This window comes from Sorex fumeus, unplaced genomic scaffold, assembly GCF_029834395.1.
Source record: "Sorex fumeus unplaced genomic scaffold, SorFum_2.1 ptg000098l, whole genome shotgun sequence".
In the NCBI taxonomy this organism is placed as follows: Eukaryota; Metazoa; Chordata; class Mammalia; order Eulipotyphla; family Soricidae; genus Sorex; species Sorex fumeus.
This window is the reverse complement of record NW_026606155.1, coordinates 45,811,850-45,826,413: the sequence shown is the minus strand read 5'-3', so window position 1 is coordinate 45,826,413 and position 14,564 is coordinate 45,811,850. Positions and strand designations below refer to the sequence as shown.

At 39.6% G+C, this 14,564-nt stretch overlaps 1 protein-coding gene across 1 annotated transcript in view; it reads right to left on the bottom strand.

Moving 5' to 3' along the window:
• Window positions 1-14,564, bottom strand: part of NEMF (nuclear export mediator factor) — a 49,148-nt gene that overhangs the window by 2,026 nt on the left and 32,558 nt on the right. Inside the window, exons 20-32 of the mRNA XM_056133281.1 lie at window positions 13,928-13,985; window positions 13,095-13,153; window positions 12,879-12,999; window positions 10,445-10,721; window positions 8,437-8,479; window positions 8,004-8,053; window positions 5,264-5,417; window positions 4,866-4,943; window positions 4,129-4,326; window positions 1,596-1,628; window positions 333-433; window positions 204-247; window positions 39-118 (exon numbers count right to left, since the gene is read on the bottom strand). Coding sequence (XP_055989256.1) covers window positions 39-118; window positions 204-247; window positions 333-433; window positions 1,596-1,628; window positions 4,129-4,326; window positions 4,866-4,943; window positions 5,264-5,417; window positions 8,004-8,053; window positions 8,437-8,479; window positions 10,445-10,721; window positions 12,879-12,999; window positions 13,095-13,153; window positions 13,928-13,985 — 1,296 coding nt within the window. The remainder of the gene's footprint in view (window positions 1-38; window positions 119-203; window positions 248-332; window positions 434-1,595; window positions 1,629-4,128; window positions 4,327-4,865; window positions 4,944-5,263; window positions 5,418-8,003; window positions 8,054-8,436; window positions 8,480-10,444; window positions 10,722-12,878; window positions 13,000-13,094; window positions 13,154-13,927; window positions 13,986-14,564) is intronic.

The following is a 14,564-nucleotide window of genomic DNA, read 5'->3' as shown; positions in this document are numbered from 1 at the left end:
GCCCCACCAATATCCAAAGTTCAAGAGAAATATTTTACCTTTACACTGCGAAATAAATCTTTTTCTCTTGCTGTTGCTTCTTTGAAATGCATGAAACTATTCAAGGCTGTTTTTGCAGCTGCAAATGAAAAAGAGAAGACTCTAATTCTGTTCAACCATGAATTATTTAAAATTGTATTATTTTAAAAATTGAATTTAAATACCTTTCCCCTTTTTCTGGACACCAGGAGTAAGTTTCACTTTGTATCTTTAAAAAATAATTGCATATGTTTTACTAAATGGATATTACAAAACACTTCCTTAAGTTGTTTTTGGTAAACTTATTTACTTACTTATAGTTTGTCATAGTGGTATAAGGAGCACAAATTGGAATAGCAAACAGTAGTACATCTTCAGGATGAGGCTGCCCTGTCAAAGAGTCAAACAGATTTTCCTGCAAAGGAAAAACAAAAATAATTAATTATAAAAGTGACTGACTTTACCAATTCAAAAAATGGAAAACTCTAAAAACACTGTCAGGGGCTGGAGAGATAGCACAGCAGGTAGGGCATTTGCCTTGCACGTGGCCGACCCAGGTTTGATTCCCAGCATCCCATATGGTCCCCTGAGCACTGCCAGGAATAACTCCTGAGTGCAGAGCCAGGAGTAACCCCTGTGCATTGCCAGGTGTGACCCAAAAAGCTAAAAAATAAAAAATAAATAAAAAATAAAAACACTGTCAAATGTCAGCCTATCTTTTATCCTTTTATGAGATAAGCAGAACTTTTAAGTGCGGTATTTAAATATGATTTATACTATTTATGCCTATCATAGAAATGAGAATAAATTAAAAATGGCACATTTGAGAGAAAAAACCCTAAAATATTAAGTTATAGAAGAAACTAGATTAAAATGATACACAGGTGCTGCCTGCATTCATAACCTGTGAGGTGTACTTTTTCTGACTTGCTCACATTTCTCCAAGACTTACTTAACACATATACATACACAGGATGTACAAATAAATCCACTACGTAAAAATGAAATTGAAAATGAAATTGATATTTTGGCTAAAGCCGTGTTTTTGACATGGATTTTGCCCCTTACAGTATATTAGTTTGCTCAACCGAGGACGAGGGAGAAGGGCCATTAGGTATCGAGTGGATAGAGACTTAGGATGGACCTACTCTCCACAATAAAGAAACCGCCCCAAATGTCTTCGTGAACAGCATTATCTTAGGGCTTCTTAGAGCTTCCACTTGGGACAGTGCCTATATTTATTTTAATGACATGAGTGTATTTAGATTTAGGACAAAATGGACAGTGCAGTTTTTTATATGCCATGAATTTTTCTATGTGCATTTTAGACTTCAAAAACATTATTATTGATAGAATTACAGTTAGACTTCTCCCGATTTTTGTAAGACATAAAGATTGCGGTTAATGGGCTACAGCTGAAATTTGCAGTGTTTCTTTTTATTTTTTTTTTAAGACTTTAGCAATGTTTTTAAAATTATGGTAATGTTATGATTCAAATCCAGAATGTGACTCCAAATCTTACAGTCTTTTAAGTTTTCATTAGAAGTTTCAATGCTATTGTAGGAAATCTAACATACCTCATTTCCCTGTTGATCCAGCTCTTGCTCTTCCTGCTCCAAATATAAAAATAAAAAACATGAGCTTTAATTTAAATGTAAAATGTAAGGACAAATACCGATAGAACAAGATTGCCACATTAACTCAAAGAACCCAAGGTCATGTTACATAAGTGTCTCAAAAAGTGAATTAGTGTGTAGTGTTTCAGAAAAATAATCAAAGAAAAAAGCTAAGGAAATGTTATAAAGATAATTTAAGATCAATCACAAATCATCCTGTTATTCATCGATTGCCTTGAGCAGGCCCCAGTAATGTTTCCTTCATCCTAGCCCTGAGATTATATTCAAGGCTCTTTAGGAGAATGAGACCCATCATTGTTACTGGTATTTGGCATATTGGGTATGCCACAGGGAGTTTGCCAGACTCTGCCATGTGGGCAGGCTACATTCGGTAGCCTGCCAGTTTGTCCAAAGTAGGAATGAGATAATAAGATGTTGTAATAAGATGCGGCCGCGCAGTTTCAGGAGCTGGTTTTTATAGTCTCTGATGGCCAAAAAAAAAAAAAAAAAACCCAAACAAACGCACAAATCCAAAATCAACTCTGGTGAACAGAACTTTTGTTAAAAAATTGTTTTTCAGGGCTGAATATATAATACACAGGGTAAGGTGGTTGCCTTACATGGATCTACTGGGGTAGATCCATAACATCCCAGATGGTCCTCTGATCACTGCCAGAAGTAGCTCCAAAACAAAGTAATTTTCTTGGGTTGGGTTGTAATACATCCTTTGCACACGAGAGAGATCCTTTTTGGTCCCCAGTACCAACTGGAGAGTACCCATCTCCTGAACACTGCTGGCCAGCCAAGGCTCTTACCTATTCTCCTCCCCTAATAATTCCAGCAAAACATTTTCTTGAGTAGTTTTAGGTAAGATTTTCATATATTAAGGGCTAATTTTATTTAATTTTAAAAAAATTATCTAGGGGTGAGAGAAATGTACCTGTGTTGTAGAACATAACACCCAGTTCTGGGGGCTTGGGGGGGATAGAAGAAAAGGGAATGTGAAGAGGTGAAGAGGGAGAAAGTGAGTGTCGCAGGCTGCTGGCCGGTGGCAGGGCTGGCAGGAGAGAAACTGAGGACACTGGTAGTGGGAAATGTGCACTGGTGAAGGGATGAGTATTGGAACACTATGACTGAAACCCAATCATGAACAACTTTGTAATTGAAAAAAAAATTTTTTTTCCGTTACAAAAGAAAACAAGAAAAAGACAAAACTGAACAACAGGGCTGGAGTGATAGCACAGCAGGTAGGGTGTTTGCCTTGCAAATGGCTTTCTTGGGTTTGATCATGAGGTAGCACCCTAATATGGTCCCTGAGTACAGAGCTAGGAGTAACTCCTAAATACTGTTGGACATGAACCCAAACAAAAACAAAGTGTTAACCAGGAAGAAGTGAACAGTAATCTTATTTAGAATTTGGGGGGGTTGTGGAGTATCTGACAAATAGTGCTCAGTCAGTATGCCTGGGGTTCACGGTGAGCCAGGCATGAGGTTCAGTACAAAGGCCTGGCGATGCAATACTCTCCAAACTCTACAGGGGCTATAAACAGCAGTTCTCTGGGAGCTGTGTGGTACCGGTGATTGAACTGCATGCATCCTAACTCCTATATCATCTCCATGGCCCATTCAGCACATTACAAGACAAAACAAAAACAACAAAAATAGCTTTCTACTCATATTATGAAAATACCAATTTTTATATTAATCACTAGCACAGAATACAATAAAGCTTTTATATAAAACTTGTTTTTTAAAAGCTTGTGATAAGCTTTTTATCAGCTACCAATACTACCATTTTTATTTCCATATATTACAATTTCAGTATTGCAATTTCAGTATTTAGGTTTGTATTGTAACAGTCCTTTCCATTAAGAATATGATTATTACTCATTCTGATTCTAGCACTGTATGTCTCATGTCTGAGAACCTAATGAGATTCACGATCACGACCATCCTGTTGTTCGTCGATTGCCTCGAGCAGGCCCCAGTAACGTCTCCTTCGTCCTAGCCCTGAGATTTTTTTTTTAAAGTGCCATATTCAAGGCTCTTTCAGGGTTAGGAGAATGAGACCCATCATTGTTACTGGTATTTGGCATATTGGGTATACCACGGGGAGTTTGCCAGACTCTGCCATGTGGGCAGGTTACATTCGGTAGCCTGCCAGGCTGTAATGAGATTACACACTTTAATAAAGAAGAAAATGGTTTTTGGGACTGGAGTGATAGAGGTAAAAAGGTAAAGGTAAAGGCCCTTCCGTTGATCGTCGATTTGCTCGAGCGGGCCCAGTAACGTCTCCATTGGAGACTTTGTTGTTACTGTGTCTGGCGTTTGCCTTGCATGCGGCTGACTGAGTGTGATCTCTGGCATCTCATATGGTCCCCTGAACACTGCTAGGAGTAATTCCTGAGTTCACTGCCAGGAGTGAACCCAGGCATAGCCAGGTGTGGCCCAAAAACAAAACAAAGAAGCAAAAGGTTACATATGATAGCCTTACCTTATCATCATGTGGGTCATCCACAGACAAGTCTTGTACCTCATGAGTCACAACCTCAAGGAATGGAGTTTCTCTCTTTATGTAATCTGAAACCTTTGTTCCACCTCTAGGTTTTGGTGGTTGCTTCTTCACAGGTTCATCTTTTGTTTTCCCTTTCTTTCCCTTCTTCCCTTTTTCTTCTTTGTTGGAACCTGCAGACTGGAGTTACAGAGAAAATTAGTGTTGATAGCACTTTCAGTACTGCCAGTATTTTAACAACAGTAGCAGCCAGAGAGATGGTTCAGCAGGTAGGATACTTGCCTTGTGGACAGCTGACCCGGGTTCAGTCCTTGGCACCGCCTATGGCCCCTGAACCCTGCCAGGAGTGATCTCTGAGTACAGCTGGTGGGTGTGGCCCAAAACCAAAAATAAAACCAGTAATGTAGCACATTGGGTCAGGAGATAGTACAAGGGTTAAGACACTTGCCTTGCACATGGCCACCCCTGGTTTGATTCCCAACATGCTGGGCCTCCTGAGAATTGCTGGGTGTAACTGTGGAGGTCCATAGGAACCAAGCATCACTACATTCTTGGGCTGTCACAATGATCTTCCAGCCCAGTTGACTGAGTACTGTTGAAAGTGGCCCCACTGGTCACTGCTTGGGAGTCCTCACCGAAAGAGGGGTCTCTAAATGTCTGGACTGTGATAAGCAATGGTCTGGATATGCCTCTAAAAGCAAATTTTAGGTATTACTTACCCCAAGCAATTTCATGATAAGTTCTCGGTCTTCTTCATCTTGGTCCTTATATTTCTCCTTCATTTTTTTCATTTTACTCTACAAAATTAAGATTTTCATTGATTAACTCAGCAATAAAATATCAACAAATGTTTGTAAAGAAAAGATACTTTAATTCTGCCAAAATCATATCATAAGCATCATTGCATTGTAGCACTGTCCTCCCGTTGTTCATCAGTTTACTCGAGTGGGCACCAGATTATTTTAAAGGAATATATAACTGATTTTTATATTTCATAAACACTATCTTTTCAATTAATTTTCAGAGTAAGGAACATAAGATTTTTTTTGCCTGCATCTTGTTTTAAACTTTAAGAGGAGTCTCACAGCTAACAGCTGACCTTTTAAAGTTTTACTACCTTTTGTCCTCGCTTCACTGGCTGTAAGGCTGGAACATTTTTGCTTATGTTCTGCTGAGTTTCAACATGTAGAGTGTTTTCTTTCTCTTTGTCTTTTCCTTCTATCACTTCTAAGTCCACAGAATCATTTGGAAGCTTTTTCTTCTTCATTTCCCTAAACAGAAATGAAACATTTAATTCCTAGAACTTCAAACTTTCACTGCCATAAAAAATTACTTGGGGAAAGTAATTTTTAGGGTTAAAACATGGCTTCTGGGGCCACAGTGATGGTACAGAGGGTATGGCATTTGCCTTGCATGCAGCAGACACAGGTTTTATCCCTGACTTCCCATATGGTCCTCTGAGCACTGCCAGGAACAATTCCTGGGTGCAGAGCCAGGAATTGCTCTGCGAGCCCTGAGCTTTGCAAAATGTGACCCCAAAACAGAACAACAATGAAAAGCAAATAAAATTCATGGCTTCTGTTTAACTCAAAAATCAAACTGCAGGGCTGGAGTGATAGCATAGCGGGTAGGGTATTTGCCTTGCACGCGGCCGACCCAGGTTCGATCCCCAGCATTCCATATGATCCCCTGAGCACCGCCAGGAGTGATTCCTGAGTGCAGAGCCAGGAGTAACCCCTGTGTGCATCGCCAGGTGTGACCCAAAAAGCAAAAAAAAAAAAAAAAAAAAATCAAACTGCAGTATACAAAGAAATACAACTCACTGGGACAGCTGAGACACATCCAGTTCCCAAATACCTTGATGATCAGATACTGGGATTTGTAGTTTTTATATGAGAATGGTATTAGAAAACCTTACTCAATTAAAATTTTTGTTGAGAGGCAAGAGATACTACCGGGGGTAGGTGCTTGCCATGCATGCAGCCAACCTGGATTTGATTCCCAGCACTTAGCCAGGAGTGATTCCTGAGCAGAGCCAAGTGTGGCCCCCCAAAACATAAATAAAAACATAAAATAAAGTGTTGATGAGATAAATACCAGGAGGATTGCCTCATGGCTTGGAAGCTGGCCTCACATGCTTCAGGGAAAAAGGCAGCTTAGATAGAGAGGGTGTTAGGAAGGCCCGCTAACGACGGGAGATGAGCGTGCTGAAAGTAGATCATAGACCGAACATGATAGCCACTTAATACCTCTACTGCAAACCACAACACCCAAAAGGAGAAGAGAGCAAAAGGGGATGCCCTGCCACAGAGGCGAGGGGAGGTAGGGAGGAGGGAAATGAGGTGGGGTGGTGGGAGGAATACTGGGATCACTGGTGGTGGAGAATGGGCACTCAATCATTGTATGACTGAAATGCAAGCATAGAAGTTTGTAAGTCGGTAATTCTTCCCCATGGTGATTCATTAATAAAAAAGTATTAAAAAATAAAACGTTTGTTCAGTGGCTGAATAAATGTATGAAATTTAAAAATATCAAAGAGGGAGGGGGAATACTATTACTGTGATATTTTTCATGTATAATTTCTATACCGAATGCCAATATTCTGGTCCAGTCCTCATCACTTCTACCATACTCTGTCCTATTTTTCTCCCATAACCTGTTCTATGTAAACTTTGTTTTTTGTCTTTGCTACACACCTAGCGGTGCTCAGGGGATATGTGGGATGCTAGGGATTTGAATCTGGGTTGGCTGCATGCAAACACTCCACCCACTAAACTATCACTCCAGCTCCTCATTCACATTCATACTCAAAAATCTTCCAAAGTCATCCTCACATTATTTGTAGCCAAAGTCCAAAATACTTAGTTTGCTATTCTAAGTTTTATACTTTTGGTCAAAATTCACTTTTCCAGTCTTATTATCTGTCAGCCCACAAATATGAATTTTCTGCTTCATTCACCCCATCTATTTATCCTTTCCACAAAGCACTTAAGCATGTTATTATCGAAATCCCTGTTCCTCTTTGTTCATGTTATTTCTCCTTGGAATCTCTTACATAAGTAGTAATTTATTTTCAAGGTGTATTACTGGTGATATTTTCCAAAATACCTGGAACTTGTAGCAATTTCTTACTCCTGAGTTACTTTGGAACTTTAAAATACTATTTGCAGACTTTGGGCTATTTCCTATATCAAGGACTCAAAAACTAGTAGCCGCACAATGCCAAGTACTCAGAGTTCTCTGTAATTTAATAATTATATCTCTCAAATGAGATTAGCCGCTGCAGCCCAAGGCCTCTTTCCGGTACTTCACTAATCTTGGTCTTTGTCTACAGAACAACAACTACAGTAGTTGTTCTCCACTGCAACCTTACTTTCTCTTTGTCCAAGACCTGCTATTTAGAAAGAAAAAAAAATGACAACCATGTTTTCTCTACATAATGTTCCTAGTAACTTCAAGAATTCCTGCTTATACCTGTCACATCTCCCCATACTTTTATATACTGAGGCAGGCAGGGTACTGATTATGTACCAAGCACTGCTAGTTGAAAAATCCCTAGAACCAGCATAGTTATTTGTACATATTCATGTATTAACTTTATTTGTACATTAAAGTTCTTTCTCACGTCACTAGACCTAGTTCACTGTAGCAGATTAGGGCCCTAAAATTGATGAAATTATTAGCACTGAATATTAAAAATGTTTTAAAGAAGACTTACTCTAAACAAGAATATTAAAAACGTTTTAAACAATAGCCTTTGATTAGGGGGTTCTTTAAAACAGCCCAGCACTCTGTAATAACTGAATTATCAATAACCAAAAAAATGCATGCTTTTCAATTAACACAAGTATATTTACCTTCTTTCCTTGGCTGACAAATGTCTCCGGCTCTGTAATTTACTGTCACTCTATAAAATTGAAACAAGACAAATAATATCACTATTAATTTTTCAATCGTGGGGCTGGAGCAATAGCATAGCGGGTAGGGCGTTCGCCTTGCACGCGGCTGACCCGGGTTCAATTTCTTCATCCCTCTCAGAGAGCCCGGCAAGATACTGAGAGTATCCCACCTGCATGGCAGAGTCTGGCAAGCTCCCCGTGGTGTATTCGATATGCCAAAAAAATAGTAACAAGTCTCACAATGGAGACGTTACTGGTGCCCGCTCAAGCAAATCAATGAACAACGGGAGGAGAGTGCTACAGTGCTATTTTTCAAAAAGTAAAATTAAAAAGAAAATTACCCTCTCACCAAGGACTTGATGTTTATTACTAAACTTTAAAAGCAGCTTACCATATTAGAAGATTCTTCTTTTGAAGCAAATTTCTGGAGGGACCTATTAAGACAAAGTAGTTGATGAGCTTGCAAAAAGTTCAATTACTGGAGCCAGAGTGATAATACAGTGGATAAGGTGTTTGCCTTGCACACAGCCAGACCTGGGTTCAATCCCTGGCATCCCATATGGTCCCTTAAGTAACTCCTGAGTGTAGAGCCAGGAGGAACCCCTGAGCAGCGCTGGGTGTAACCCCCAAAATAGCAAAAAAAAAAAAAAAAGTTCAATTACAAAGTCTCAAAACATTCTCATGCCATCATTATTGGATACTCTATAGATTTTCAGTTTGGTAAAATTAGAAAACAATTCACATCTCCCCATACTTTTATATACTGAGGCAGGCAGGGTACTGATTATGTACCAAGCACTGCTAGTTGCAAAATCCCATGAAAAGGGTATCTTTCCATTTTAACCAAGACAAACAATGAATTTTTTTTTAGCAGGGGTGTTTGGGCCACATCTGGAAATGCTCAGGGGTAACTCTTGGCTCTGAATTCAGTATTACTCCTGGTATTTGGGGGACCATAAGTATCAACCTGGTATCAAAACCAGGTTGGCCAAGTGCAAGGCAAGCACCTTACTCACTGTTCTGGCTCTCTGGCCCTCCTAAGTCATTTTATTTCTTTTTTTTTTTCTTTTTGGGTCACACCTGGCGATGCGCGGGGGTTACTCCTGGCTCTGCACTCAGGAGTTACTCCTGGCGGTGCTCAAGGGACCATATGGGATGCTGGGAACTGAACCTAGGTTGGCTGCGTGCAAGGCAAACGCCCTACCTGCTGTGCTATCTCTCCAGCCCCACCCTAAGTCATTTTAAACTCTCCAGTGATTATACTTTTTAAACTATCACTTTACTTACCAGGTGATCAGTAAGATATTAAAGATAAAGGAGCAATGACGTATGATAGTTGGAAATGATCACTCTGAATGCTCAAAGTAGGTAAAGGGATAGATGATAACCTCAGTACCTATATTACAAACCATAATGTCCAGAAGGAGAGTGAGAGGAAGGGGGAGGGGGAAGGAGAGTGAGGGGGGAGGGAGCAAGAGAGCTAGAGAGAGCAAGAGAGCAAGCAAGTGAGAGAGAGAGAGAGAAAGAGAAGGGGGGGAAGTATCTGCCATAAATGAAGGCGGGGCTGAGGGTAGTGGGGAAGGGTACTGGGAGGTAAAGGGGAGACACTGGTGTTGGGAAATGAACACTGGTGAAGGGATGGGCGCCAGGTGTGACTCAAAAAGAAAAGAAAAAAGTAGCTAGAGAGATAGTACAGCATTTAGGGCATTTGCTTTGCATGTGGCTGACCTGGCTTCCATCTCTGGTACTCGATATGGTCCCCTAAGCCCCACCAGGAGTAATCTCTGAACACTGCACGGTATAGCCCAAAACCAAAACAAAATAAGGCAGACACCTAGTCCTTCCTCTCTGTAGTGTTAGAGAAAAAACCTGCAGCCCAGAATATTAAAAGAAACCACCTCATCTTGAGAGAGCAGTACATGCTTTTCATGTGGAGGAGGCCCAGGTGCATAGTATCCCCAAGCACCAAGTAGCTCAAGTACCAACAGGTATAGCCCAAATGCTTAATATATAAATAATTACAATTTAAATTTTAAAACTCCTTACTTTTCCCTTTTTAATGAATTTCCCATATAAAGCATTTATAATCATTTACTTGTTTGTACAATGACATAGTTTACCACTTTAAAAATATTTGTTGTATTTTCCTATCCTGAATCCTGGGAAGTTACCCTTTAATTGAATAGTGAAGATAGTAAGACCATAGGATAATGAAGCATAAAAGTTCTGATGTCAATCCAGGTTTTATCTCTGTAAGGACTTATTCCTAGTTTATGACAAATTTCCTTTGTTGTGTGCAGTGCTGGGGCTCGAACCCAGGAAGGGCTTCATGCGTGAATGGCAGGTCACCCACTGCTGAGCCGCACTCCTGCCCTTAGACTTACGGGTTTTTTAATTACCTTTGGGACTGAAGGTGAGACAAGTCAATCGTAGTATCGGGATAATTTACGATCTCTTCTTCTTCATCCTTTGTTTCACCAATAGTTTCCTGATCTTTTACCACCTCATCAGATTCCCCTTCATCTTCAGAGCTTTCTTCCTGAATCAATTCTTCATTTAGCTCATCTCCACCACTCTGAACAGTATTATTCTCTTGGTCAACCTGAGTTGCAAGTACTTCTACAGAAGTGTCATGCAGTTCCTCTTTCTCTTCTTCACTGCTACTGTCACCTCCATCTATAGAAATGACAGAAAAGAAAGTCAGAAAGAACCCACCACAACAAAACTAGATGATTCCCTTGAAAAACCTCATAAAAAATATTCTATTTCCCTAAAAGATTATCCAAAAAATTCCTGATTATCCCCCAAGAGTCTCACTTGGGCAAAAAAACCCAGATAATCTATATCATGAATTAGTTGGAATAAATGAACTCAAAGAAATCTCCAAGCTTAATTTCTGGGACATTTTTTGGCACAGTCAATAAATCTGATTGCTAGAAATGACTGTTACACCCATTTCTACAGTAAAAACTGCAACTTGTCTTTGTTAGGTATTTGCAAAAAGGGGAATATCTGAAGTAGCCCTATAAAATATTCTACCTTTTACTATGTGCACCTCCGTCCCTGGGTGGGCTGGAGGGATAGCACAGCGGGTAGGGCGTTCGCCTTACAAGCGGCCAACATGGCCGACCCGAGTTTGATTCCTCCGCCCCTCTCCGAGAGCCCGGCAAGCTACCGAGAGTATTCGATATGCCAGACACAGTAACAACAAAGTCTCCAACGGAGACGTTACTGGGCCCGCTCGAGCAAATCGACGATCAACGGGAGGGCCTTTACCTTTTTTTACCTTTACCTTTTACTATAAGTTGTAGATGAGAATGAAAACATCATAATGTATTTTCAGTATTAGACATTAAACAGCAAGTGGCACACAGTTTTGCAAAAGGAGCACTGTCTAGTAAAAACAATACAGTCTAGCTGCCTCACTTGGAAATGAAATGTTACTACCCATCTGACTAGGATATTAGTGGGAATTTGGTAAAATCTAATGTAAACAAATGACTATATTGTGTTACTATGCCATAACAAGTGTAAATGAAACAATATAATATTAACTCTAGGAGAAAGAATGAAAATAATTTTAAGTGTGCCTACCTCTCCCAGTTTAGGTCGGTAAATTTATTCCAATAAAGTTACTCTCTACTAAAAGCCAATATATTATTAAATTAAGCTCAATTCTCTTATGAAAAATTTTACTTGTCATAAGCTCAATTCTGAATCCCTTCTGATTTTTGAACCCAATAAGTAAATGCTCATTCCTATATACCTGAGTCTATTTTTGATACATTAATAAACTATGCATTAAATACTGAGGGGGGTTGTTTTATTGTGGGCTCCCCTCAGTGGTGCTGGGGTTACTGTTGTAGCTCTGTGCTTGGAGAATCAATCCTGGCAGTGCTGGGAGAGCCAAGCTATGCCAAATCTTACCCAAGCTTTCTGCCTATAAAGCATGTGCTCAATCCCATTGAGCTATCTCTCTGGCCCCAAATACCAAGGGTTTACTCTGCAAACAAACATACAGTCCAACATGTAATATAAATTCAATTACTTTATAACTCCACTATAGAAAGTATATTTGGGGCTGGAGCTATAGTACAGCAGGTAGGGTGTTTGCCTTGCACACAGCCAACCCAGATTTGATTCCTAGCATCCCATATGGTCCCCTGAGCACCCCCAGCAGTAATTCCTGAGTGCAGAGCCAGGAGTAACTCCTGAGCACTGCCAGGTGTAACCCAAAAAGAAAAAAAAAATAAAATAAAATAAAACAAAACTTTATCAACGGGAGGGCCTTTAACATAAGCAAAAATAAAATTCATCGAAATGAATACTTAGTATTCATTTCAATTTAAAAAAAAAAGATTTTAGAAGCATATGCTGCCCGAGCCCATGTGTTGCCTGCATCTCCCCTCTTCTTTTTTTTTTTGCTTTTTTGGGTCTTACCCGGTGATGCTCAGGAGTTACCCCAGGCTTCGCACTCAGGAATCACTCCTGGCGGTGCTCAGGAGACCATATGGGATGCTGGGAATCAAACCCGGGTGGGCTGCGTGCAAGGCAAATGCCCTACCCGCTGTGCTATTGCTCCAGCCCCTGCATTTCCCCTCTTGAGATGTATACTCTCATTCTTTCATACTTAAATACTGGGATGTATACTGGGGCTCTCTTTCCTCTTTGAAGAAACCCCAGTTCTCTCTCAAGTGCGTTTTTCTCTCTCTCTCTCTACCCCCCTTACTCAAAATTTCTAAATAAAATTGTTATACTTAAAATATATTATATGTGTGTGTATATTCTAGAAGAAAAACTAGACAACAGTAACATTACAAGCTACTTTATTACCTAGTTGTTCCATTTCTTCTGATATGAGTTCACTCGTGCAACTTGCTAGTGTCTCCGTGTCTTCATCCTGTAATCTGACTTTTCGTTCACCCCGATGCCTCCAAACACAGGATTCATCTACCTGTAGAAGAAAAATTTTCATTGGTGGAAGAAAGACATCAATAGATAAGATCAATAAAAATTAGAAAACAAAGTGACAAAGATGCTAAAGAGTACCTTAAAAAGGAAGCTGAATCCCATCATCAGATACGAAGGAGGAAGGAAATTCTTTTTTCCTACAAAAAGATAACACACACAAATGTTTTAAAAATCCATTTTTCAATTTTATGCTTATCTTTTCTCTGTCCTGAAGGACATTTCCTATTTATAGAATTTGGTCATTAAGAAAGAAATATATCTGATTGCTAGTTCCTATCTTTTGGGTTAGTCAGACCCTGATTAATTTGTTTTTAGGAAAAAAGTTTACAATTTCTTTTTTTGGGGGAGCACATGATGAAGGTACCCCAACCTGCTCAAGAGCCTAAGGACTACTATTAGATGTACTCTGGTGAGCCACGTAGTTATGGGGATTGAATTTAGGGCCTCATGCGTGCAAGGCATGAGTTCCAGTGCTTTGAGCTATATTCATATATATTCCTAGACCTTCCCTTAAAACATTTTTTTTTAAATAGGCAACTCTAATCCTTGACTTTACAGTATAGGCCTAAAAGTTCAGTGCTTGGGTCTGGCCACTAAGATCATACCTGACATTGCTCATGGGAGTCATGTGGCAGAGATCAAACACATGCTGGGCATATGTTCTGCCACTTCAGCAATCTCCCAGACCCAAACCCACATGATATTTTCTTAATCTTATAATAGTAAACCATGTAAAATTATAAATCACCAATACAAATATATATAGGATATCACAAATACTAAATTGGCCACACCAAATCAAAAATTTTCTTCTTAATTGACTTCCTGATTGAAAACATAAAAATCTGGTCTGAAAATACTTAGTATATCAATCCCAAACACATCTCCATAGTCCTTCGCCAAATCATTACCTCTTATCATGAAGCTTCCTGTTGTCAAATATTCTCCAGTTGGTGCTGTTTTAGATACCTGAGAAATACAATAATACATTATACTCTGGCCTTAAGAATCTGTTTTTATTTCCAGTTGAGAAAGTCATAGTCAGGAAAATGGAAATATGTTCTGAGACTTAGCAACAATTATCAACAAAACTATCGATTGGGCTGGAGAGATAGCATTGCAAGTAAGGCACTTGCAAACATCGGACCTGGGTTCAATCAACAGCACCCCATATGATCCCCAGAGCCTGCTAGGAGTGATACCTGAGTATAGAACCAGGAGTAAGCTCTGATCACCATAAGGTGTGGCCCCAAAATAAAAATCAAAGTGAAAAATATCTTTTCAAAAAGAAATGCCTTTGGCACTAACAAAGACATGATAAAGGATGTACCCATAAATAATTTTCAGTTACCATAGAGCAAGAACTGCCTACGTATTTTTTCCACGTATAAAACATAAAAGAAAAATTAAGGATGCCTCAGTAAGGTTATTGTAAAGGTCTATTTACCAAAATAAAACTATTAGGGCCAGAAGTAGTTCCGGGGTTAAGGTGTGCTTGCCTTGCATATGGACCATACCTGATTGATCCCCAATATCACATATGGTTCT